General features: G+C 37.6%; 1 protein-coding gene across 3 annotated transcripts; it reads right to left on the bottom strand.

Annotated features, from left to right (window-relative positions):
• Positions 1-352: 352 nt before the first annotated feature.
• On the bottom strand, positions 353-25,843 carry LOC128221510 (annexin A4-like). 3 transcript variants are annotated; one of them, XM_052930125.1, is made up of 18 exons: positions 25,793-25,843; positions 25,589-25,644; positions 24,823-25,039; positions 24,472-24,539; positions 24,102-24,197; positions 23,854-23,883; positions 23,517-23,579; positions 20,997-21,020; positions 13,824-13,976; positions 13,521-13,620; positions 13,299-13,393; positions 12,922-13,035; positions 11,413-11,503; positions 8,183-8,283; positions 5,265-5,354; positions 2,294-2,458; positions 1,232-1,420; positions 353-991 (listed from the first exon to the last, which is right to left on the bottom strand). In XM_052930125.1, the coding sequence occupies exons 2-18, from the start codon at positions 25,589-25,591 to the stop codon at positions 866-868; spliced, it is 1,725 nt and encodes a 574-aa protein (XP_052786085.1). In that variant the 5' UTR covers positions 25,592-25,644; positions 25,793-25,843; the 3' UTR covers positions 353-865. The 3 variants fall into 3 exon arrangements, with proteins under 3 accessions (XP_052786085.1, XP_052786079.1, XP_052786090.1); XM_052930119.1 differs by lacking the exons at positions 8,183-8,283; positions 25,793-25,843 and adding an exon at positions 5,862-5,962; XM_052930130.1 differs by lacking the exons at positions 20,997-21,020; positions 25,793-25,843.
• Between the last annotated feature and the right edge of the window lie 1,086 nt (positions 25,844-26,929).

Genomic DNA, 26,929 nt, shown 5'->3' with positions numbered 1-26,929 from the left:
TTCATATCGTGAAAATGACGTCCTGGTGCACGTTTTTTTCTTCGTCGGGTAAATATGCTTTAATATGCTTTGATAATATTACGATTGTGAACGATAACCATTTTTGCAGGAACGAATTTCTATTGGAAAATGTTAATATATATATATATGTGTATTATATAACAGTAATTCATAAGAAGTCATGGTAAGTGCTTTGTATTATACGTTTGTAACATCTCTAGCACAAACAATTAACACACGATAGTGCTTTTTTTACTTTAAAAGTTCTCTTGAATAGTAGATTATATATCTTTATATTAAAAACAAAAACTTTCACATAAGCGAGTGCTCCATAAAACAAAAACACTGCGAGTGAAATCACGAAGATCGTCCGATTTAATCATATCTAAATAAATACTACGCGAAATGAGGAGACATGCAACATATATATTGCATATGGTACAGGTTTTTTGTGTACCAAGTTAGCTTGACAAACATCAAAACTGTTGATACATTCAACATCATGTATGGATAGCAATGCGCATGTGCAAACCACGTGATAATTTGCATACTTCAAATGTGGGCAATGCGAACAGCCTACTGATAGTTAGGATTGACAGAAACTCTTACTCATTACCATATCAAAATCATGTCAGATTAAAAGAAAACAATTGAAAATAGAAAACAATAACAAATTAACACTCAGTGTAAAACATGAACATACAACTTTCATTTACATTTCTAATATCAAGTTCGTGTAAACACAACAAAAACATCTGGAAAACGGGAAAATGGACGGAAACTGTTTGTATAAAAACAACGCTATATCACATCTATATATCACAATCACAACGCTATATCACAACGCTATATCAAATTGTTGGTGTTAATCCCTGCCCACAAGAGCTTGGAGAATTTTCTTGAAGTTGAAGCTCGTGTCATGCTCGATGTATCTAAACAGGGTCTTCTTGGTCAGTTCTAGGAACTCGGCCTTGATCTGGACCATGTCGATCTGAAACAACAACATATAACACATAGTAACAGGTGAACAACGGTAAAAACAGGTGTAAAATCCCCGTTCAGATATCATATTGCGCGGCAATTTACTTAAAATAATTATATATATGGTATTCTGTAGCAAAATAAGTTTATACTTAGTTATGATTCGGTTAAATATCTGATGAATGTTCCGTTTGAAATGAAAACATTCATGACATTCGTATATAGGTCTCTTTTGTATATCATGTTTTACCTCTGATCTGCTAGCGATGATGCGGATGAGCGTATCCTCGTCGGTGCCCAGACCCTTCATGGCCTTCACGAGGCGCTCCGCGAAGTACTTGGGTCGGTTCATGATCGACTGCGCAACCGCCATCAGTCCCTTCTTGTAGCTCCCGGAAGTCTCACTGTCCACCGCGTGCCGGATGTCAGCCTGGGTTATCTGTTTCAAGGCGGGTTTTAAATGTCACATTGTAGGCTCAAACACTTTTTCTTAAAGCTTATAGTCAAACTTCATAGTAAATAATATGACAATAAAGTAAAAATGCGTGTATTTTTATACGCCCGTTTTAAAAAAAAGTAAAGGAATTATTTAATCTGGGCGGGGGGATGCGATCAGGTGGCGTCAATTGAGTTGTCCGCTCAATAACTTAAGAAGCCTTAGTCCAATCATTACCAAATTTAGTCAGATTGTGTATTGGCATTTTATCTATGACAAGTTCTATAACCAGCCATATTGCTTTTGAGAGTTGTCGCCCTTTAAGTATATTAATTACGTAAAACTTAGCTCAATAACTTAAAAAGCCTATGTCCAATCATACCCGTTTTGGGTCAAAGTATGTATTAGCATATCTCGGACAAGATTGTTAACCAGCAATATCGCTCTAAATACTCGAAATCGCCCTTTAGTAATAAAATATCCCTAATATTGGTATTGTCTGTCCATTTTTTAGTCCTTTGTCCAATCATCACCAAATTTAGTCAGAATGTGTATAGATATAATATCTCGGACAAGCCATATCGCTTAAGTCACTTAAGAGTTATCTCCCTTCAATTAAAGTGAAAAGTTTTGTCTGACCATTAATATTAGAATTCTTTGTCCAATCATCACCAAATTTGGTCAGAATTGGTCAGGTTTGATAGGCAGCAGTATCGCTCGAGTCAATGAGTTATCGCCTTATAATTATTTGGTCTTTAATTCTAAAAGCAATTAATCTGAGCATACTTTCTTATATTCATTCACCGCATTATGTCTATACACGAGAATATTTTCAGTATAGCAAGCCCAAATAATGATGAAAGTGAACATACGTACCTTAACATATTGCTTGTATGTTTCCCGGAGTTGGTAGAAGTCCCTGGTGGCGAAGATGAGGTTGAACGTCTCTTCGTCTGTACCCCATCGGTCCTCTCCAGCCTCAAACAGGCGCTTGGCATCCCGCTGTGCCTTCTTCAGGTCCGCAAGCTTGGTGTAGTTCACCTACGTGTAAAGACACGTGGTGTGTCAGTTATTTCACAAATATAATTATTAATGAGGTTTTTACATGTTTCCTTGCCAACTGATGATGATGATGATGATGATGATGATGATGATGATGATGATGATGATGATGATGATGATGATGATGCTGCTGCTGCTGCTGCTGCTGCTGCTGCTGCTGATGATGATGATAGTGGTGGTGGTGGTGGTGGTGATGATGATGATGATGTTTACTAATAGTATTGGAACCTCCCAATGGTTGATGATTCAATGCATTTGTGACTATCTTTATAACAGTACAATACTTTCAGAGCAAACACCTATTCTCCGATTATACAAGAGATGTTTGTCAAACATTATCCCCCCCTGAGCGCCATGTTGTCAGAATTATATGGACAATTGAATGAAATATGCATGGACCGAAATGATAGCTGGTTTGTCACTGACAATGGATGCCGTTGAGGCAGTTTTTAAGAATATGACCATTCAAAGTGTGAGGAAAGAGTGTGTTATGACCATGACCTTTGACCTCAAAATCCATAGGAGTCATCATCTGGTCACAAAAAATCTAAATGTCAAGTTTGAGGGCCATGGTTGCAGGCATTGACAAGTTATCACACAGACAAGATTATTTCGTTCAAGGTCACTGTGACCTTGACCTTAGACCACATAACCCCTAAAATCATAAGGGTCATCTACAGATCAGACGCAACATCAAATCAAGTTTGAGAGCCATGGGTGCAGGCATTGTCGACTTATCACTCGAAACATTTTTGCATTCAAGGTCACTGTAAACTTGACCTTTGACTCGATGACTCCTAAAATCAATATGGGTCATCTTCTGGTCAGGCCCAACTTCCATGTCAAGTTTGATGATCTTAGGTTCAGGCACTGTTGAGATATCACAGAAGATTTGTTAACTTTTTTGCGTTAAATGTTACTGTGACCTTGACCTAGGCCCGACGACCAAAATCAAGAGGGGTCATCTACTGGTCAGGCCAACCCATCATGTCAAGTTTGATGACAAAAGGTCCAGGAGTTGTCGAGTTAGTTTTCAAGGTCACTGTGACCTTGATCTTTGACCCCTAAAATCAATAGGGGTCTTTTACTGGTCAGGCTGAACTTCCAAGTTAAGTTTGAGGGCCATGGGTGCAGGCATTGTTGAGTTATCATTCGGACAACCTTTTATCATTCAAGGTCACTGTGACCTTGACCTTTGGCCCAATGACCCCTAAAGCCAATACGGGCCATCTACTGGTCAGGCCCAACGTCCATGTCAAGTATGAGGGCCATGGGTGCAGGCATTGTCAAGTTATCACTCAGACAACCTTTTACCATTCAAGGTCACTGTGACCTTGACCTTTGGCCCGATGACCCCAAAAAACAATAGGGGTCCTCTACTGGTCAGGCCCAATGTCCATGTCAAGTATGAGGGCCATGGGTGCAGGCATTGTCGTGTTATCACTCAAACAACCTTTTACCATTCAAGGTCACTGTGAACTTGACCTTTGGCCCAATGACCCCGAAAACAATAGGAGTCATCTACTGATCAGGCCCTACCTCAATGTCAAGTATGAGGACCATAGGAGCAGGCATTGTCGAGTTTTCACACTGACAACCTTTTACCATTCAAGATCACTGTGACCTTGACCTTTGGCCCGATGACCCCACCAAAAATAGGGGTCATCTACTGGTCAGGCCCAACCTCCATGTCAGGTCACTGCCTGACCTTGATCTTTGGCCCAATGACCCCCAAAGCCATAGGGGTCATCTACTGGTCAGGCCAAACCTCCATGCCAAGTATGAGGGCCATGGGTGCAGGCATTGTCGAGTTATCACAGGGACAACCTTTTACCATTCGAGGTCACTGTGACCTTTGCCTTCGGCCCCGATGACCCCCAAAATCAATAGGGGTGATATCTACTGGTCAGGCCCAACCTCCATGTCAAGTATGAGGGCCATGGGTGCAGGCATTGTCAAGTTATCACTCGGACCACCTTTTACCATTTAATGTTGGTCCGATGACCCCAAAAAACAATAGGGGTCATCTACTGGTCAGGCCCAACTTCCATATCAAGTTTGATGACCATAGGTCTAGGCATTGTTGAGTTAGCACTCGGACAAGCTTTAAAATTATTTACCCTTAAAGGTCACTGTGACCTTGACCTTTGACCCGATGAACCCTTAAATCAATAGGGGTCATCTAATGGTATGGCCCAACCTTCATGTCAAGTTTGATGACCAAACGTCCAGGAATTGTTGAGTTATCACTCGGACAAGCTTTGGTCTACCGACGGACTGACCGACCGACCGACCGACCGACATGCCTGTGCAAAGCAATATACCCCTCTTCTTCGAAGGGGGCATAATAAGGAGTTCGTAAGCATATTAAGCACACATTTGCTCAAAATACACAGAATTGATGACAAATAAAGCATTACTCGATCGACTAACTTAACAATTGTTCGGACTCTTGCTGTTATGAACACATAGTCAGCTTTGCAGCCTCTATCCAAACAATACTGTCTGATGTCTATTTTTACTAATACTTTGAAAAGTGAAAATGATACTACAGCAGCAAAGATTGTAACACGTAATGTATCTGTGACAAATAATAATCCTGCACTTCATAGTACCTAGAAGACAATCTCGTTTCGACTGAGGCACTACATTGGCAGTAATGGTGAGTACACCACTGTCACACACCAAGCCGCCTAGCTCCTTCTCTAACACAAGGCCCGGAGAAGTCTTGAACCATTTACATTGTATGATAACATCATAGAAAAGAGAAACGTTTCCCATATACCTGATACATGCCCGTGCCGTCGCCGTTTTGATTGATGATTTCCTCCACCGCATTATCCAAGCGTTCCCTGCTGATCTCGTAACGGTTACCCTGGCAACGTAATACACAGTTTTAAAGCGCTGTGCAACCATATGTTTTCCCGATTGTATTCATATAAATCTTGTTTGTTTGTGATCTTTTAACACACATCCATTTTTCAGATTTAAAACCTGAGTTAAACATGTTGATCGAAGCTGATAAAATACAATACAAATTATATAATAAATGCATCCGAAAGCAGTTGAAATTTAAAGCTGTAATTACTAGTAGTATATTCCAATTGGATTAGGTATTTATAATTTGCAGAGAATTTATAATTAATAATCTTTTAAAAAACTAGAATTCAACACAGTAATGAAATAAGGACGTGAGTAGCGGGCGCAGGTAGGAGGGTGGGGAGTGAGAGAGGAAAAGGGGGTAGGGGGTGAGGAAGGGAAAGGGTGAAGAAATATAAAGTCTTTAGATAGATATAAGCATAACACGACACAATGCATGGCCACACCCATCAGTTTATTGTGAACGGTAAATTATGTTTGGAGTCAGAATCACACGCAAAACCTGGGCACAGGACACAAGAAGTCTTTGAAAATCTCCGCTCGTATCGCCCTTCAGGTCATCTTCGATTTGCGTCTCGTAAGTGACCTCGTCCGGCCTGGCAACTGAGAAAGTACAAGACCACCACAGGTGAAGAATAATAATGTAGTTCAAAAAAATAATGACCGACAGACCCTAAATTTTACCACCGACTTTTTTGCGTAATTTCGATACAGAAATGTTCCGAATAGGTACGAACCACGGGTACGAATTTGAGTGGTACGAAAGTGGTGAGTACCAATCTACCGAAGATGTTCGGATGTTTAGTTTAACTGAAAAAACAACAATATGGCAGCCTCCATGACAGCTTCATGTCTTCTTACTGTTGTTGCAAAACTTTTTCCATCTTAAATGATGTCAAGGACGAGTTTGTTTTGGTGAGGTAGCATTAATGTAAAATAATACTTTTGAGCTAGTATCAAAACTATGTGTAAGAAATAAATAGCACTTACAAATGTTAATACCAGTAAACTGTGAAACAAATATTATTTCACATATTTGTACCCGTTTGTCAAATGTTTGTAGCTCAGACATTGTGCTCAATATTAAAGTTATTAGTCTGTTTGTCTTCGGAACATCATCTGAGAGGTCAGAAGAAATCTCAAAAACTCTGAAGTAGGCAGACACATATTTCTGGGTAAACCAGTATATATTTTAGCATCAGTCATCATAAGTCGGCTGCTTAAGATTCCGTGTGAACCTGCTCAAGATTTGATGTGACAAACTCTCTGCCTAAACCCTCAGGCCCACGGCTTATGTGGGATGTTGTGTATCACTCCCCGGCCGCTTTGGTACAAAGCAGGTTGTAGCATGCTACAGAGCACGAGTAAAAGCCACAAGGTACATAAAAGCTGTGTTTAGAATTCAACATCTACAGCCAGAATTTGCAGAAAATACGTGCATATGAATGAGAAAGGGCATGTTAAGAAAATGAATAAATACACTCGGAAGACAAAACCGACCTACCTACCCTAATATTTACAGACATGCCACAGGAACCATACATAATACTTCATTGGAAGACAAACTACAGGGACAAGCCGGATAATCAACAATCAACTAATATATTGTTAGGCGGCACAGGGGATCAAACGACCGAACACGCAACACCCACATAGACTAGCAGTTCTCTACCATGTTTTACAGTATCAATGGTACTCATATTTTACATGACAAGTGGTATTGAACTATCCTTATAACGACGTTCAGCTTCGAAGACAGATTTTGATGAATGTCCATTTTACAAAAAGAACTGAAAACAACAATTGTTTCTTTATCTAGAAAATGAAATATTTAGGAGAGGCACTTGATCGGACGTATTGTAAAGAGCTTCAAGGACACCCCAATTCTTATACGTGTACAATGGAAACTACAGGGAAAGCACAATAGCCAAACATGAAACAAAGATGGTGTTTGAAGGCACAAGGGTGATATCCCAAATACACTGAACGAGACACACAACATATGAAGCAACACAGACACCGCATCTGCATCAGACTATCTACATTAATAAGTGTTGTAGTATTTCGCCTTGAAACTGTCACCGTAACAGGACTTTAGAGGGTTTGAAAGGAATTAATCAAGCCAGAGCGTCATTACCAACTCATCAAGGTATAATACAGTCACGCAAAGACAGATATCCGACACAACTGTCTATGTAAAGAAGTAGAAAAAGAAGAGGAACAAGGATTGGATAGGAGGTTTTTAATTCCCACCAGGGACACATTTACTCCTAAAACAGTTAAATCAGAACGACAGCATGACTGTGAGTAATCGTTTGTCTGATATTTCATATACTTTCAACAAATCTTTGTCAGGATGATAGAGTGGGTGGGACTCGATACGACGGGGCAGGACGTGACGCGAAACACGCAACTTTTATAAGTATTAAAAATAATATTTACATCACCCTCAATGTTTAAGAATTCAACAAAATAACAAATTTTCTTCAAACAATCGATAATACAATCTACATAAACAGTAGATTTAATGCACATTTTGCATTTTCATCTAAAACGTTGTTTTGTAACTCTGCAAAAAATTCGCTATTGACTTAAGAATTACATTTGTCTCTCATATTATTTCTCGAAATGTAAAAAGCGTGTATCAAAGAAGAAAATAATTGGACGGCTACAAACCAGAGTTGGGCAACGTTGCCATGACATAATAGATGATTTCGAATGTTTGAAGTCTTTTTTGCTACTCTAAGAATAACAACTACTGAACATGCTATGGTTCTGACGATTCTATTTGTAATGGGCTACATAAATTATAATGGCAAGCACCTGAGCTGCAGAAATGAGCAGCTTTTTAAAATATCCGCTCGTGTCGCCTTTAATATCGTCCTCGAGCAGCGTCGCGCGCGTCTTCTTGTCAGGCCTAGCAACTAGGTGAAATGTAAACAAACATGCTCAATCCAAATTGTAACGTCATGCAAAACATAGTTACCCGGAAGTCATATTATTATTTCTGACCAGAAAGTGGCCGACATGTTGTCATGAAAATCATAAACGAAGCATACTCTCATATTTATTACTCTCATGATATACCACTGTAAAGATTTATCATCTGAAAAAGATGTCGTTGACAACCGATACAGGCTAAAATCACTGCAATTTTGCCGTAGATGTAACATTTTCGACGACCTTTAAGCGAATGATTTGAAAGACAATGGTACCACAATTTGAGGACTTTGGTTGGTTTCTTCGCTTCTAGTACGAGACTCCTTCCACAATTATTAGACATTAACACGGGGACGCACGGTATTACAAGAGACTCGTACTAACACCACTAGCGGATCCAGGTAGGGGCCTAAAATACATTAAATTCGGGTTACCCAACCCTACCTACGAAATAGGCACCGACCCTACCGTTTTTATAGTCAGTTTGAAAATAAAATGAAAACTTTTTTTATTGCTATTCTATACCTAGTTCAAAACCATGAATGCTTTATACAGAAGATTACTTTAACACAATTCTCTAATTATGAAAATGACATTCTTATATGCATGTAAAACCCAATAAAAAATAAAAATAAAAAAGCCTACCTACCCTACCTATTTTTGAAAAAGATGTCACCCTTAACAAACCTTTTTAGGCCTTAGCCCAAAGTTTATTTTTAACGTTAATAGCGGAGATATTAAAATACGTCACAATGCACCAATTCACTGTCGCTTTAATCTAGACGATGGAAATTGACTCAGATTAATATTTCATTATCATATTATTTATATCAGCACAATTGCAGTCAGTTCAATGACTAGTTTTATAGACTCCAGGCCCAAGACAACTGACCCTAAATAATATAACAAAAATACTCTAGTCAAATCTTAATTTCATTCTCAATTTATTTTACCATATAAAGGCATATTATTATAATTCTAGTATGTTTTTAATGTTTTTAAAAAGATATTTCCTGATAGAATATGTAAGTAGAAACGTTTCGTCAATATTTCAAAGAAAACTTATTCTGGCGCGAAAAAATACTTAAATAGAGTAAATGTTAAAATGGTTCAGTTTTTACATTTTATACTGTAGAATGTTTTCTTTTTTGGGATCTTGATTAAAAATTTTAATCAACTTATTCTATGAGAGAATGCGCTTTAAAAAAGTTTGAATCATATATGATTTTTAATATTTTTTATGCTTAGTCGTAAAATGAGTTGAGTCTTTGTTATATTTTGGCCTGACTTATGGATAAGGTAATTAAACTCTAACCTTCAGTGTGTGTATACCACGTGATAAATGACGTCAAATATGCTACGTCAGAAGGCAATATTTTGCTTAAAATAAAGACTTAAATCAAAGATAACTTTTCGCTTATTTCACCATTTTAAATGAAACAAAGGCCAGTCTATGCAGCTTAAAGAGCGCCACCTTTGTTTTATAACCGGAGTTTGATAAGGTGATTAGTTTCATCAAACACTTCGACAAACCTGTTTCCCAAACAATGTTTTGACAGTGCTCCGTCAGACGGCCGTATCGTGAAAAGGTTTGTCGAAGTGTTATAAGCAGGGGCGTAGCTTGACGAAAGTATATGTGTAGGCCACTTTCTGAGGAGGGGGGGGGGGTCACGAGGGCATGCATCCCCGGGATTTCGTTTTAGCTAGGTGGTGCGTTTTAGCGTATATTTCTTTGTTGTAAAAACATTAATGAGAGTAACGATATCAATATCATTATGTTTTACCTTAAATAAATGTTGTATGTAATGAACAGCGTCAAAGCGCAGACTACTGGTATGCAAATTTCGACAAATTAGATACGTAACATTTATGTCGTATTTTAGTGAAAAGGAAAACGATAGATTTGAAATACCTGGTTTCAGATATATAAATTAAGTTTTTATTGCAGATTTGGCTTTTTTTCTGAAAATTGTGTAGGCCGCAGCCTACATGGCCTATAGGAAGCTACGCCCCTGAACTCTCAATCAAAATTCGGTAAAAGTCCGAAGGCGGGGCTCCGTAAGCTGCATAGACTGCGCTATGTTTCATTAAAAATGGTAAAGAAAATGAAAAGTTATCATTGTTTTAAGTCTTCAATCGAAGCAAAATATTGCCTTCCGACGTAGCATTTAGGACGCAATTTATCACGTGGAATACACACACTGACCTTGTTATGTCCATTTTGTTCAAAAGTTGGTTAAAGCCGAAAGTGAAGCCGAATAAGAGTTGCACCTCTAAATATAGAATTTCAACTCTCTAAGTAAGATAACGGCCAGTATTCAATATTGATCGTATCCTTATCACTAGACATGCCTCAGTGATTCCATTCAGCCTATTGGTCAGCTAAATATACTAGCCAATCAAAACATTTAATTTCTAATCTTAACTTTAAGTTCAATCTAAGTTGCTTATTGAATACGGCTCTAAATATATTTATGAAAAAGAGTTTCACCTCTATATATGGAATCAATGATAAAATCCTACTCCCTGTCTATATTTAGATATGTACCTTTATTTTAAGGTTTGATAAAGTAAACCTCGATGTGTAGAACTGAATCTCAAAATTAGAGATGCACATCTATTTTATATGTGTATTATTTTAAACAGTTTGTGGGAGGCGACCCAAATGGTATGTCATGAAACCTAATTTCTTCAATACTTATAACCTTGCCATGGAAAAGTCCATTCAGGACATGCTCACATTTCTTAAACAAGAACCAAACAGAGTTCTGATTGGAAACTACTGTTAATAAAGAAAAGATGATAATCAAGAGTTGGATTTTTTTCACATAATCCATTATATAAAAACATATGCATTTTTTTTCAATTTAAATACACATGTTATTATTTCACAAACAATCTAAATTACAAACAAAAGATAATTATCGTTTGAAGTCTTGATTCTACATTGGTTTATCCAGGAAATATTATCAAAGAGGGATTTAAAAAAAAATGGCATACTAGTATCATGTTTTAAATCAATTTTAAAAACTAAGCCATCAAACAAAATTAAAACCTAACAAAGCATGAACATTAAGGCTAAGGGATGCGAGTGAACTGTATGAAGTACATACCCTCGCCATAGACACTCTTCATCTCCTTGATCTGCTGGTTGGTGCGCGTCATGAGGATCTCAATCAGGGCCAACTCGTCTGTGCCCAAACCCTGAAACACACATACACTGTCCACAATACCCTGTCCACACAAATACACTGTCCACACACATACACTGACCACACACATACACTGTCCACACACATACACTGTCCACAATACCCTGTCCACAATACACTGTCCACACACATACACTGTCCACACACATACACTGTCCACAATACCCTGTCCACACACATACACTGTCCACACACATACACTGTCCACACACATACACTGTCCACAATACACTGTCCACACACATACACTGTCCACACACATACACTGTCCACAATACCCTGTCCACACACATACCCTGTCCACACACATACACTGTCCACACACATACACTGTCCACACTCATACACTGTCCACACACATTCACTGTCCACACACATACACTTTCCACACACATACACTGTCCACAATACACTGTCCACACACATACCATGTCCACACTCATACACTGTCCACACACACATACACTGTCCACAATACACTGTCCACACACATACACTGTCCACAATACACTGTCCACACACATACCATGTCCACCCTCATACACTGTCCACACACATACACTGTTCACAATACACTGTCCACACACATACACTGTCCACACACATACTCTGACCACAATACACTGTCCACACTCATACACTGTCCACACACATACACTGTCAACAATACACTGTCCACACACATACACTGTCCACACACATACACTGTCCACACACATACACTGGCCACACGGAAACAATGGCTACACACATTCACTGTCAAGACACATACACTGTCCACACACATACACTTTCCACACACATACACTGTCCACAATACACTGTCCACACACATACCATGTCCACACTCATACACTGTCCACACACACATACACTGTCCACAATACACTGTCCACACACACACACACTGTCCACAATACACTGTCCACACACATACCATGTCCACCCTCATACACTGTCCACACACATACACTGTTCACAATACACTGTCCACACACATACACTGTCCATACACATACTCTGACCACAATACACTGTCCACACTCATACACTGTCCACACACATACACTGTCAACAATACACTGTCCACACACATACACTGTCCACACACATACACTGGCCACACGGAAACAATGGCTACACACATTCACTGTCAAGACACATACACTGTCCAGACACATACACTGTCCACACACATAAACTGTCCACATACAAACACTGTCTACACACATACACTGTCTACACTCATACACTGTCCACACACATACACTAATTGTGTCCAGTAAAATAGTTAAAGGATTTTTACTATTAAATTTTACACAATATGAATTGCATTTATTTAAATAAAACTTTCATCAGAAAACATACTCTTAAAACGGGCGTCAAATACATTAAAGCAGTTGTGCTTACATAAATAGCCTTTTTGACAGCTTTGGCGTCATAGTAGGCCGGGGACACAAAGCAAGCGAGGATGGCATCCTTGTAGTCGCCGCTCAACTCACTCTTGATGTCCTCAATCAGGTCCTGGTGGTAAACAATTGAAAACATACTGTATTAACGAAGCTATAAATAACTGTCTTTGTATATTGCCAAACACATGGTACAATGTTGGAACAAGTCAATTTGATCATTTCTCTTACCATGTTTATTTTTTGGGAAGGGTTACTGAACTTATTCACTGTGGCAACATTGAAACTGAGACAATTTTTTTGTTTTCATTTTCATCACCTCTCTGTTGATTTTCCTATCTGTACATTAAACCCTATATTGCCTGTGTCAGAACTCACCCGGCCATACATCGTCTTGAACATCTCCTTCAGCCTCTGTCTTTGGCTGTTCGATCTTGTTGAAACAATGTGTGTGATAATACTTTCGTCGGTACCTGGAATCACATGATCCTTTAAGTTTAAGATAAATATTTGATTTTTTTTTATAAAACATAACTTACCATAGGCTACTGTAGAACAAATGGAAAAATAAGTTTACACAATTTCGACGCTACAACATACCCAGTCCCTTCATGGCCGCCCGGAGGTATTCACAATCGGCCTCTGGGTCCCACTCCTGGTCTTTGAGCTCAGTGTCCCTCTCCTCTCGGTAAAAGTTCACCTGATTATGAGTAGCATAAGTAAGAGTTACCGTACAATGAAATAATGACATGTTGTCGCACATGCATGCTCAATTCATACTGGTTTCGTGTGTTTGATTTTCAATGATTTTTTTAAAAGATAAATTGGCCAAAATGAAACAAAATTTTGCAATATGCCATCAAAAACTAGAAAGGCTGCAGGCTCTAGCCAAGGTATACTCACGACAATATCGTCCTCAGGGTATTTAATAAGCGGCCCGACCGTGCCCTGCACCATCTCCAGGGTGCCACTGATCTGGTAGCGCCTCATTAACTCCTCGACAAACATCGACCGGAATCGCTGCTTCACCTCCTCATCTATATCATTACCAGAGTCCTGGAAAATAAGCACCACTGGATGATTGTCTATTGATAATTGATGACCATTACAAGGTAAATGTTAAAAATGTGTTTTGTTTATGAAATTCTAAAAGAGTCATTTTAGTCAATATTGCTTCTTATATAAATGTTATGACTTTGTGTATGTTGTTGAAGATCACCAGAAGGGTCAAGGCATGCGACAATTTATATAAACTATTAACATAAAACTGTGTTATGCGATGTAGAGTAGTGATACTGAAAAGAAGAAACATAAAAAGTATAAAAAAAATACCTTACAACCTTTTAAAAAAACAAGAGGGCCATGATGGCCCTAAAACGCTCACCTAAGCAAAGGGCCACAACTCTGTGATAAAGCATTAATAAAAATGTTGCAATTTAGACACATCTTTACTGATGACGATGCCTTGTTTTATATTTGTAAAGGGTCATGCAATGAATCTACCAGTATAGTTGCATTGAATTTGGTCTGGTAGTTTCAGAGATTTTTTTAAAGCAAAACAGTTAGTCGGCCATTTTGTTGTTGTTGTTGTTTTTGATTAATCTCAATGCCTTGTTGTATTTTTGTAGAGGGTCATGCAATAAAGCTTCCTGTAATGTTTCAGTGAATTTGGCCAGGTAGTTTCAGAGATGTTTTTTAAAGCAAAACAGGAAGTTGGCCAGATTGTTGTTGTTGTTGATCAATCGCGACCCCTTGTTGTATTTTTGTAGAAGGTTACACAAGGAAGCTTCCTGTAAATTTTCATTGAATTTGGGTTGGTAGTTATAGAGGAGATGTTTTTTGTAAGCAAAACAGTTAGTTGGCCATTTTGTTGTTGTGGTTGTGGTGTTAATCAATCGTGACCCCTTCTTGTATTTTTATAGAGGGTCAGCCAGGGAAGCTTCCTGTAAAGTGTCATTGAATTTGGAATGGTAGTTTCAGAGTAGATGGTTTTTTAAGCAAAACAGGAAGTCAGCCATGTTGTTGTTGTTGTTGAGCAATCATGACCCCTTGTTGTATTTATGTACAGGGTCACCCAAGAAAGCTTCCTGTAAAGTTTCATTGAATTTAGAATGGTAATTACAGAGGAGATACTTTTTAAAGCAAAACAGGAAGTCGGCCATTTTGATGTTAATCAATCGTGACCACTTGTTGTATTTTTTCAGAGGGACACCAAAGTAAGCTTCCTGTGAAGTTGCATTGAATTTGGCCAGGTAGTTTCAGAGGAGATGTTTTTAAGCGATTGTTGACGGACGGACGACGGACAAAGACAGATTAAAATATATCGATTATACCTCTGAACATGAAACATTGTGTAACGATCCACCGTATGCGGATGTGTGTTCATATTATAACATTCTGTTATAGATGGAAGTATGTTCATATTACGTTAATGTACTTGTTTGGTAATATGCAAATTAGCAAAGCCCGAGTTCCGTGTGGATTGAGAATTTACTGTATATAAAGACCAGAGGACCCCTTCAAGGTCGAGCATGCTTTTCTCTGAAGGGATCTGTTAGCCTTGTTGGTCTCGCGAGTAAAAATTGTTTATATCGAATTCATAAACTTGAAATTGTATATTGTTATCTATAGATACAATAGCTTATCTTAGAACGTGTTCTCTATGTTGGAAAGGAATTAGACGTGGCTGTGAAAAATAAAGAGGTTCAGTCGAAAAGGAATTATTATTATTAATTATTATTATTTTGAATTGATTAAAAAAAAAGCCTTGGCAAGATTTTATGAAGTTTGTTCAACCAGTTACAATTTCATAGTAATGACCATGAATGTGAAGTTCTGTGTGTCATTAATAAATCACTGAAAACTACAGGGACAATCGCAATAATAATATGATAATTTACAGTGTTAGATACATTTAACGTTGCTATGTTGAGCGCACATGTTCATGCAATTCTTTAATGAAATCATGTCAAAAGTTATAACACAAGTCCACACTACTTAACGCGACACTCAAAATCAATACACGAACGTGTATAACAAAAATCCATTTTGACTGATAAACCTTTTACTACTTACTAAATAATGCATTTATGGAAAATACTAATTACTGATAACAAGATTATAACCGTGTATTTAATAGCAGAAAGCGCAAAAATATTAAATGATTAGTGAATGCTTAAAGATTTAATGTGGTCTACTATAGTCTCATAAGGTAAAAATACCGTGTTTTATGCATATTTCTTTCAAATTAAACTCGGTTATCCTTCATAAGAACCATTGTTTTCGACATTTATTCATCCTTTTTGGAATATTAAAACAATATCATTAATTTTGGTAAATCTTATTTGGGAGTAAGAGTGCATCTTTAAAAACTTTAATCCTGTCCATTTATAATATATAAGGCTGTTATTTCATGCCGCAATGAATAAGGATTCTGTTACAACCATCAATTCAATGGTTGTATGGTTTATCTTTATACATGTACTTAGTTTGGCTACACATATCCCGTGCTTTCTATAATATTTGCCCAGTTGCCTGAGATATACTAATAAAGTGCACCTAGCTTGATTTCACCTGAAATCAATACAACCGAATAAGTATATAACTTAAATAAGGTGTTTGCACAAACATAAAAAGCAACAAAGAAAAATATTGTTCAATCAATGGCTAAGCACTTTATAACCCGAATATTTGAATGAACATTTACACAGTTGATTTGTCTTCAAATAAAGAATAAAAACTGTGCTGAAAAAATAACTAAAATTTAATATCGACCAACAATAGGAAAATAAAATTAAAGATCGTACGATGATATGGTTGATCCATTCACCATTGTGAATTATAAATATTAGCAAGTTACAATACAGTGAAAATATTTATTCAAATATAGCAGAGACAAGGCAAAAAGTACACAAAAGAAAAAGCAGAAATTACCACACGTGAGTAGTGTAGAAATGGAGGAAAAAAAGCCACCTGGGGCCGAAAGCCACTTGGGGCCAAAAGTCACCTGGGGCCAAAAGTCACCTGGGGCCAAAAGCCACCTGGGGCTAAAAGTCACCTGGGGGAAAGAGCCACTTAAACCATGGTATACGTGTGACGTAGCCGAGCTAACCCTTACTGGAGTCCTTAACCTCGACCTTAACCCTAGAGGTGGGGTGTATATTGTCATACATTACGAGCGCTATACCAGGGAAGGCAACTGCATACTCCGATTTCGCTTTACGCGCGATAGAGTCGCTTATCTTAGATCATATAGCTTATGAACTCGGTTAAATGTATTAGCGCAGTATAAACTTAAATATGTTTATAACTAAGTGTACTTAACCCATGAGTGTATGTTAACTGTTATTTCCAAAAAAACGTTCTCACAGACAACTATTGAGAGGTCAGGAAGCGAGGCATGGCTCTCTACTGCCTGTCTCCTCATTGCCTCCTCATTGCCTCCTTATTGCCTCCTCATACCTCCTCATTGCCTCCTCCTCATTTCTCCTCATTGCCTCCTCATCCATCCTCATTGCCTCCACATTGTTTCATCATAACAATGAGATGGACTTTTGAGGGATAGAAAACGTCCGCAAAAATGGAACGAAATGCGCAAGAAAATAGCATATTTCAATGTTCCAAATGCGCCTACGTGTTCTTCTTTTGGAGAAATCTTTTGCATCATTTAAGAATATGGCATACTAGTGCGTATTATTCTAATAAATGTGTATGCTGCGATAAAACGTTTCAAGATAGGAGAACATTTTTTGATCATTTGAAACTTAGACTGGAAACTAAAATTTCGTGACACAATACTGGCGGATGTCGAGAGGTAAAGACGTGTATTTAAAAATGGATTTGTTCGATAAAAATAACAAGACGGCGAACAGGAAGTTTAAAAAGGGTGTTCGCAAAACAAATCAGATGCCTTATTCTAAAATGGTAATAAGAATGGTTTTACCAGCTGAGCAGACGACGGCTATCGCCAAGAGTATGCTAGAACGTCAGTCAAAGCCTACCCGGACATTGATAGATCTGGAGTTACAGCGAATGGCGGAAGCCAGTAAAAGACGAAATCGCAAAAGTCCCGGGGCCAAGTCGGAAAGCCTTCGTAAGAAGAACAACAAGCGATCTAGAAAAGAGGCGTCCTCTAAGGAAGGAAAGCCCAGGCAGAACTCCAACAAGCTCGAGTCCATCACGACCATTGGAGAAATATTAAACTGAATGCTGTCCCGACTCCTCCTCAGTATCGTTCGAGACGTTGAGGACAATGCACCAGTGCGATATTTGTTTAAAGTATTTTGGAAGGCAAGATAATATGTTACGACACAAAAAGTCTGCTCATTCCGACGTGGACTCTGAAGAAGACGCGATGTCGGATACTAGTGTTCAAGAGGATATTTTTGGACCTGTCCCGAAACCGTTTCCGATAGCAGCGACGACGAAGACGATGACGTATCTGTTACCTCTGAGGACTTTGTCGATATTGATCCCTGGCAAGACATTGTTGAGGAAGCGTTTGATAAGTGTCAGTCACAATACGAGGCTGATGTAAATGGACTTATGGAGGAGGATGCAAATATGAGTGAGCGTGAAGCTAAGGAACATGTCTTTGTAGACATGAAAAACACTTTTCGAAAAGCTATGATGAATGTTTTTGGTGGCAAACTAGGCTGGTTCACCGTTATGAAAAAAGATTCGGTGTATAAAGCTGTGAAAAATACAGCGAATAAGCTCGTAGCGGAAGAAAACTATGAACCGGAGGAAGCTTTAAAGTACGCCATTCTGAAGCGGAGGTTCCTCTTTGATAAAGTCTTGGATACTTACGATATTCCTCAGTTAGAGAACGACGAAGACATGGAACAAGAATAAAAGTCCAGAGTGACTTTGATACGACTTATGTTATGCTGCCCTTTGAACATTTGCGAGTACTTTCTCTCGCAAAAGCGCCAAGAGAACTATAGTAATATATTTATACTCGATTAAAGTTATGACTTAAATCTGAGACGACTATGTGTTCTATTACAAAATGTGGATGCTGCGTAAACGTTTTGATCATGTTGCATATATTTGGTTTATGTTGCATATATCGCATTATAACAAATGCACATGTACATTTTGCTGCCAACGATATAACATGTAATGTTAGCAGCTATTATTATAATACTTATACTTGCGCGGTATCATTCGACTTATAATATCGAGAATAGAGCTATATTTTCTAAGTCTCACCTATGCAGAGTTGCTTTCATGCTAACAAACTGACGTTTATAGACAAATGAATTTGATATAAACGGTTAAAAGAAAAGAATAAATAGTGAACAAAATACGGTGTTTGCCTTTGTTTTTTTTATTTAGCATATACAATTAGGATGGATTGCCAAAAAACAACGCTAGCAAACGCATAGCCGAACAAAGTATGAATCGAATTGAACCGAAAGAATTTAAAAAAAGTCAACTGAGGAATTGTTCGTCAAAGATTATGGATTCGAACCAAGTACTAACGAGTTGAATGAATCCCTTATCAAATACAGTCTATACCTGAAAGCGCGACCCTATAGTATCTCACGTATAAAACATGATTGATTTTTAAAAATGACCGCGCTTTATGAAAAACGGTATGATATCGGGTGTTTATCTAAACAAAGCGCGTTATCGCAGTTAAACAAATTTATTTTGCTATAAAATAGACAACCACTTCTGGTACGATTTTAAATTCACTTCAATGACGCCGGCAAGTTGTGCCATTCCATCACGTTAATACTCTCAGAAAAGCGAACAAAGAATACCAAAACGAAAACTGTTCAATAAATGTAATAGAATACTAATGAATATGCGCGCGAAAATGAAAACATTAGTATAGTCGAGTCAGGAAACCTTTTCACATGAATGACATTCTGAAATACGACACTCGATTCGAAATGAGATGTCTGATTTGGTAAATACGTTATTAGTATTAGCTTTACCCTTAGATACGTTTTAAACAGTTGTATATATTCCATAATTATACATAAACTCGCAACAAATACATGGTCTACCCTTACATTAGTTTAAAGCGGTTATTTATATTCCACATTTATATATAAGCTAACCAAACTGTACAATAACACATTTCAATGTCCTTTTGTTAATCGGGAAACTAATCGCTCGTATTTTAAACGGGCTGTCTCACGTATTGGCACCAAGAATAAATAATTTCTTTAACGAATCTCAGGACAATTATCTAATAGAATGTGTTACGCTTTGATATCATAATTATAAAAAGAGTACCAAACTGTAAAAATAAAATTGTGTCGGAGACCGGGTTCGAACCCGTGTCGCCAAAATGCAGTCCAGCGCCGTACTTACAAAGCTACGAAGGCTTGTTCTAATCGGGTGACATAATTAAGCTATACACCTACCTCGGTAATATCACGTGATAACACCGACTAGCCAATCACGCATAAGGCATGAATTCTACCTGGTAGACATACCCGGTCTTTTTAAATGGAAAAATATGAATAATCTACGAAAAATGATTTAATTGTAAACAATGTGATTCTCCAGTAAGTAAGTTTCAATAACAATAAACCAGGTGTCGATGTGTACAATGTTATTGAAATTAACTTACTGGAGAATCACATTGTTTACAATTAAATCATTTTTCGTTTTTTGGAAATAACAGTTAACATACACTCATGGGTTAAGTACACTTAGTTATAAACATATTTAAGTTTATACTGCGCTAATACATTTAACCGAGTTCATAAGCTATATGATCTAAGATACGCGACTCTATCGCGCGTAAAGCGAAATCGGAGTATGCAGTTGCCTACCCTGGTATAGCGCTCGTAATGTATGACAATATACACCCCACCTCTAGGGTTAAGGTCGAGGTTAAGGACTCCAGTAAGGGTTAGCTCGGCTACGTCACACGTATACCATGGTTTAAGTGGCTCTTTCCCCCAGGTGACTTTTAGCCCCAGGTGGCTTTTGGCCCCAGGTGGCTTTTGGCCCCAGGTGGCTTTCGGCCACAGGTGGCTTTCCCCCCCCCCCCCCCCTGCATTTCTACACTACTCACGTGTAGCAACACATGTACGCTGGATCGTTTCTTACCATCTGGCTTTCTTTCACCATATGCTATGGTAATATATAGGTGGCAATAATTCTGCTACATGTACATTTAATTTGTTGTATGCTTTAAATATAAATTAACTATTACATACAGCACTAAGGCACACATAGTTCCGGAAATTTATTTTTGCTACAGTTAAACCAATGAAACAAACTTTGATAATGTTAACGTTCCGTGTAGTAGAAACAACAAGCATATTCACGCCTACTTATTGCCAGCTACACCACACATAGGTGGTGAAAGAAATTGAGCTGTCAACAATTCCCTAACAGCCTATACAATGTAACTGCCAATACACAATGTAACTGTCTAAACAATGAATCTGCCTATTCAATGTAACTGCCTATACACAATGTAACTGCCTATAGAACGAATCTGCCTATACAATGTAACTGCCTAAACAATGAATCTGCCTATACAATGTAACTGCCTAAACAATGAATCTGCCTATACAATGTAACTGCCTACACTATATTGCCTATACAATGGAACAGCCTAATTAACTGCCTAAGCAATGTAACTGCCAATACAATAAATCTGCTTATAAAATGTAACTGCCTATAAAATGTAAATGTCTATAAAATATAACTGTTTTTACAATGTAACTGTCTATACAATGTACATGCCTATACAATGTACCTGCATATACAATGTAACTGCCTATAAAATATATCTGTCTATACATTGTTACTGCTTATATAATTTAACTGCCAATACATACATAACTGCCTAAACAATGTAACTGCCTATACAATGTAACTGCCTATACAATATAACTGCCTACGCAATGTAACTGCCTATGTAATGTTACTGATTATACATACATAGCTGCCTTAACAATGAAACTGCCTTTACAATGAAAATGCCTTTACAATGTGACTGCCTTGGAATGTGACTGCCTATACAATACAACTGCCTATATAATTAAACTGCCTCTACAATAAAACTGCCTATACCATATAACTGCCTGTACAATAGAACTGCCTATACAATATAATTGCATATACAATGTGACTGACTACACAATGTAACTGCCTATGCATTGTAACTGCCTATACAATGTGACTGACTACACAATGTAACTGCCTATGCATTGTAACTGCCTATACAATGTAACTGCCTATACAATGTGACTGCCTATGCATTGTAACTGCCTATACAATGTGACTGCCTATACAATGTGACTGCCTATGCATTGTAACTGCCTATACAATGTGACTGCCTATACAATGTAACTGCCTATACAATGTGACTGCCTATACAATGTAACTGCCTATACAATGTGACTGCCTATGCATTGTAACTACCTATACAATGTGACTGCCTATACAATGTAACTGCCTATACAATGTGACTGCCTATACAATGTAACTGCCTATACAATGTGACTGCCTATACAATGTAACTGCCTATACAATGTAACTGCCTATACAATGTGACTGCCTATACAATGTAACTGCCTATACAATGTAACTGCCTATACAATGTGACTGCCTACACAATGCACCTGCCTTTTCATTGTTACTGCCTATACATACATAACTGCTTACACATTATATATTATACAATGTCACTGCCTATACAATGTGAGTGCCTACAATATGTAACTGCCTATACATTGTAACTGCCTATACATACATAATTGCCTGCACAATGTAAATGCTTATACAATGTCACTGCCTATACGATGTAACTGCCTATGCAATACTTAACTGCCTATGCAATGTAACTACCTACAAAATGTAACTGCCTTCACAGCACAACTATTTACATAATGGAACTGCCTATAACATGTAACTGCCTTTACAATGTAACCACCTACACATGTAACCACCAACACAACAGTTAACTGCCTATTCAATAAAACTGACTATTCAATGTAACTCCCTAAAGAAAGTAAAGTTCTGCCTTCACAGTACAACTCTTTACATAATGTAACTACCTATGCAATGTTACTGCCTTCAAAGTATAACTGTCTAAATAATGTAACTGCCTATACAATGTAACTGTCTATACAGTGTAACTGCCTAAACTGTGTAAGTGCCTATACAATGTAAAAGCATATACAATGTTACTGTCTAAACTATGTAACCGCCTATAAAATAAAACTGCCTATACAATGTAACTGCCTTAACTGTGTAACTGCCTGTACAGTACAACTGTCGTAACTATGTAACTGCCTATACAATGTAACTGCCTTAACTGTGTTACTGCCTGTACAGTACAACTGTCTAAACTATGTAACTGCCTATACAATGTAACTGCCTAAAATATGTTACTGCCTAAACTACGTAATTGCCTAAACTATGTAACTGCCTATACTATGTAACTGCCTAAAATATGTTACTGCCTTCACAGTACAACTGTCTAAACTATGTAACTGCCTATTCTATGTAACTGCCTATATAATCTAACTGCCTTAACTTTGTTACTGCCTTCACAGTAGAACTGTCTAAACTATGTAACTGCCTATTCTATGTAACTGCCATCAATGTACGTACCTCTGGTTCTTCTGTGACTACGACCTTTGCCTGTTCCATATCATCCTCAGGGGCAGGCTGAGCCTACAATTGAAACAAGCGTAGGTAGGAGCAATGCACTCTTATATGAACCTTACAACATTTTTATGATTTCAAATAAGAAACTGTTTTTTGGACATTTTGAAGACCAGTTCAAATTTAAATAAACCATGCCGACATAGAAGGAATCTTGTATTGTGAGTGTATATATATAAACTTGACAGGTGTAAGGGAACTCATTCTTACACAAACATAATGAATATGACAGCCTAGAAATGTTGCCAAGAGGAATAAATTACCATTAAGTCTTAATGCTTACCTGTGCCTTTGGAGCTCTAAATCCCATTTGCTGCAATGGAAATGTTGAAGTAAAATATATATTTCTTTCTAAAAGCATATCAATAAAGTCATTAACTTAATATATATATGTAGTTTGTAACTTTTGCTAAATATATTATGAATGACTGATATATAATATATAAAAATATAAAATTAAAACAACATGAAAGTAAGAAAGAATTGTTATTATATACATGTATATACATGTAGAATAGTGTTATCACTAACCTGGTAGATGTGCCTCTGCATTTCAAGGTCATGCTGTTGCTGCATTTGTGGCACATTGGAGTAGGACTGGGGCATGGGTGGAGCTGGGGGTGGGGGCTGCCCAATTAAGAGATACATTTAAACAAGAGTAATTCTCATCCATTATTCTCAGCCTATCAAAGGGCACAATGCAACAAACATTTCAGCTTATGAGTTATGGCAATGGTACAAATCGTTCACAACAGCGACACCAACATCAAGGCTACGACAATACAACGAGAAAACACACTCTCCAAACTGTTAAAAGATAAATTAAACTTATATGAAATATAAACCGAAATCAGAAATGGGCAGGTTATACAGTTGTTACCAACATGTATTTGACACTCACCATATTTCCCATGGGGTAATTCTGGCTCATCTGCTGCATAGCAGGGCAACCAAAGCCAGGTTGTCCACCTGAAGTATGTATTAATGTAGGTTGACATATGTTTTGGTGTGCTAGATTATTAAACATGTAAAAAGAAAGCACTTCAAGCTGATATTTTACTCAAAGGATAAAGCAGCAGAACACTATCATCAACCAGAGTGAAAGATATTGCTACACAATATACCAGTAATACATAGGGTCATAAGTCACAAAGATAATCATCTTGATCTTAATACCGCGTAGATATTTTCAGAAAACAATAAAGTAACATTTATTCAAATAAAAAATGATTTTTGAAACACTCCAACAAACCTCCCATGTTCATTTGAAAGTTGAAGCCAGACTGGTTGTTGTAGGCACTCTGCTGGAATGCGCCCATCCCCATTCCCATCCCCATTCCCATGCTCATGCCCATGCCCATGCCCATGCCCATGCCCATGGGTGGGGGAGGTGGTCCAGAGTTGCGGGGATTAAAATTTCCATACCCGCCATATCCTTGAAAGCTGCCAAAACTTGGTGGATAGTTACTCTGTAAACAAACTCTATAATTTAGGTAACTGATGATTGATTGTATCTGCATTGGTTTCAAATGTCTTGTCTTAAAATCAGAGATTGAGTAATAAGAAAAGTTCAAACAAGAGCCAGAGGGTGATTGAGGTCCCAAAATATAGGGGTGGGGGAATTGACATTTTGCAGAATACAAAGGACCATAAATCTGACAATATTAAAGCATGAATTACATAACTTGTATAAATTAAAAGCTTGTTATTACTCTGAGCAAGAATTGAAAGTTTGAACTTAATTAATATTATCTTGAACAGTTTATAAGTAATTTGCTAAACCAAAAAAATAAATAATTATTTTAAGTATACATAGGGCCATAAAATGTGACCATATTTAAGCATACCAAGTAAGTTACATAACTTATCACTATCAAGCATGAGCAAGCAAAGATTTTTTTAACTTAACATCTGGACCAGTATTTAAGTGATTTCAAAAATAGCAACTGATACACAACGTTTTGATAGCAATTTCTGTTTTGTTTTTTAAATAAGTACATAACTATATATAGGCTCACCATAGCGAAGAGTTGAGTTCGTGACAGACAACACTGACAGGAATTTATCTGGAGACCTGCACAAGAAACATGCAAATAGTTTATACTAATGTCTATATGTCTAGCTAGTATATTTGTTTGAGAAAATATTTCATAAATCGTCAAATAATATCTTGGTCAACCCTGTCATTTTACAGAAACAATTTATTTAATACTTAAACTTACGAGGTGAAAGGCTTTGATCACGCTTTCTCGCTTCCTAGTGATAATGTAAACAAGATTAATACTGAACTTGATTCAATAGATTTTACCGATTTTCATAATCGATTAACAATCATGATTTGCAACTGGCAGCGAAACGATGAACAACCCGTCTCCGTGGCTTAGTGGTTAAGCTTCCGTGGGTCGTGGGTTCAATCCGTGGCCGCGTCATACCAAAAGCAATTTAAAGTTGGTAAAATTAGCTCCCTTGCCTGGCGCTCGGCATTTAAAGGGTTGCGCGTGGAAAAGTGGTGTATTCAGTACTCGTTTAACCCAGGAAAGTTGTACCCCGTGTATCGGTGCCGCCGAGCACGTAAACGAACCAAGGAGTCTTCGAAAAAGCTAGGGTTTAATTGGTTTTTACCAGCTTAATTGACATTATGATTTGGAGTTCAAATTGCTGCAATTAAAGGCACATCTAGTTTTCAGAATTATTCAAACTCTGATTTAGCAACCTTAATAAAGTTATATGGACTACTTTTGCGAAATGAAAGCTTTTTTAGATTTACAAGGACGGGTGAAAAGTATTTGCCAAATGTACTGCAACACCTGATACCTGTTGCTTAGGAATCTAACAAATTCTTGGCACTCCAAATGTTACAGTAATATTCAATTTGGAGTGCCTGAAAAGAAAGCTTCTTGATTCTACATTCTTTCTGTATGACATATTGGACCAGGAGAATCATGAACCTACAATTAACCTTTTGCATCTATTGAGATAGGGAGCTATCAGGACAGTAACAGAGGACAATACAAGAATGGCCAACTGCTGCATTTAGTGAGTTATCTAATGCATTCAAATTAAGACGGAGAAAATAATTCTTATTTTTTCCAAACTACTTCCTTAAGCATCTTGTACATGTATGTAGTTGTCTTTTACAATGATTGTTCAAAGTTACAATGACCCTGTGGGTTAAAGATGCTCTGTCCACGGGGTAACAGGTTTTGTACATAATAGGGTTATAAGTACTGCGTTTTGATCCAGGAGGTTGTATTCGACTCAAGTAGATTTTTGCAGATTCTGATTTCACAAGGCACAAGCCGAGTAAAATCAAAATCTAAAAAAAACACTACCAGAATCAGATATGACACTACGCCATA

This window comes from Mya arenaria, chromosome 2 (assembly GCF_026914265.1).
Source record: "Mya arenaria isolate MELC-2E11 chromosome 2, ASM2691426v1".
NCBI classification, from domain to species: Eukaryota; Metazoa; Mollusca; class Bivalvia; order Myida; family Myidae; genus Mya; species Mya arenaria.
The sequence above is the reverse complement of the archived record's forward strand: the minus strand, read 5'-3'. Positions and strand labels throughout refer to the sequence as shown.

Bases quoted from the DNA above. Each gene is read 5' to 3' on its own strand.
- LOC128221510 (XM_052930125.1), bottom strand. The intron at 24,198-24,471 runs GTGAGTGTCAAA...TTAATTGGGCAG, and splicing joins ATTACCCCATGGGAAATATG to CCCCCACCCCCAGCTCCACC. The intron at 13,621-13,823 runs GTGAGTATACCT...ACTCATAATCAG, and splicing joins ACCCTGAGGACGATATTGTC to GTGAACTTTTACCGAGAGGA.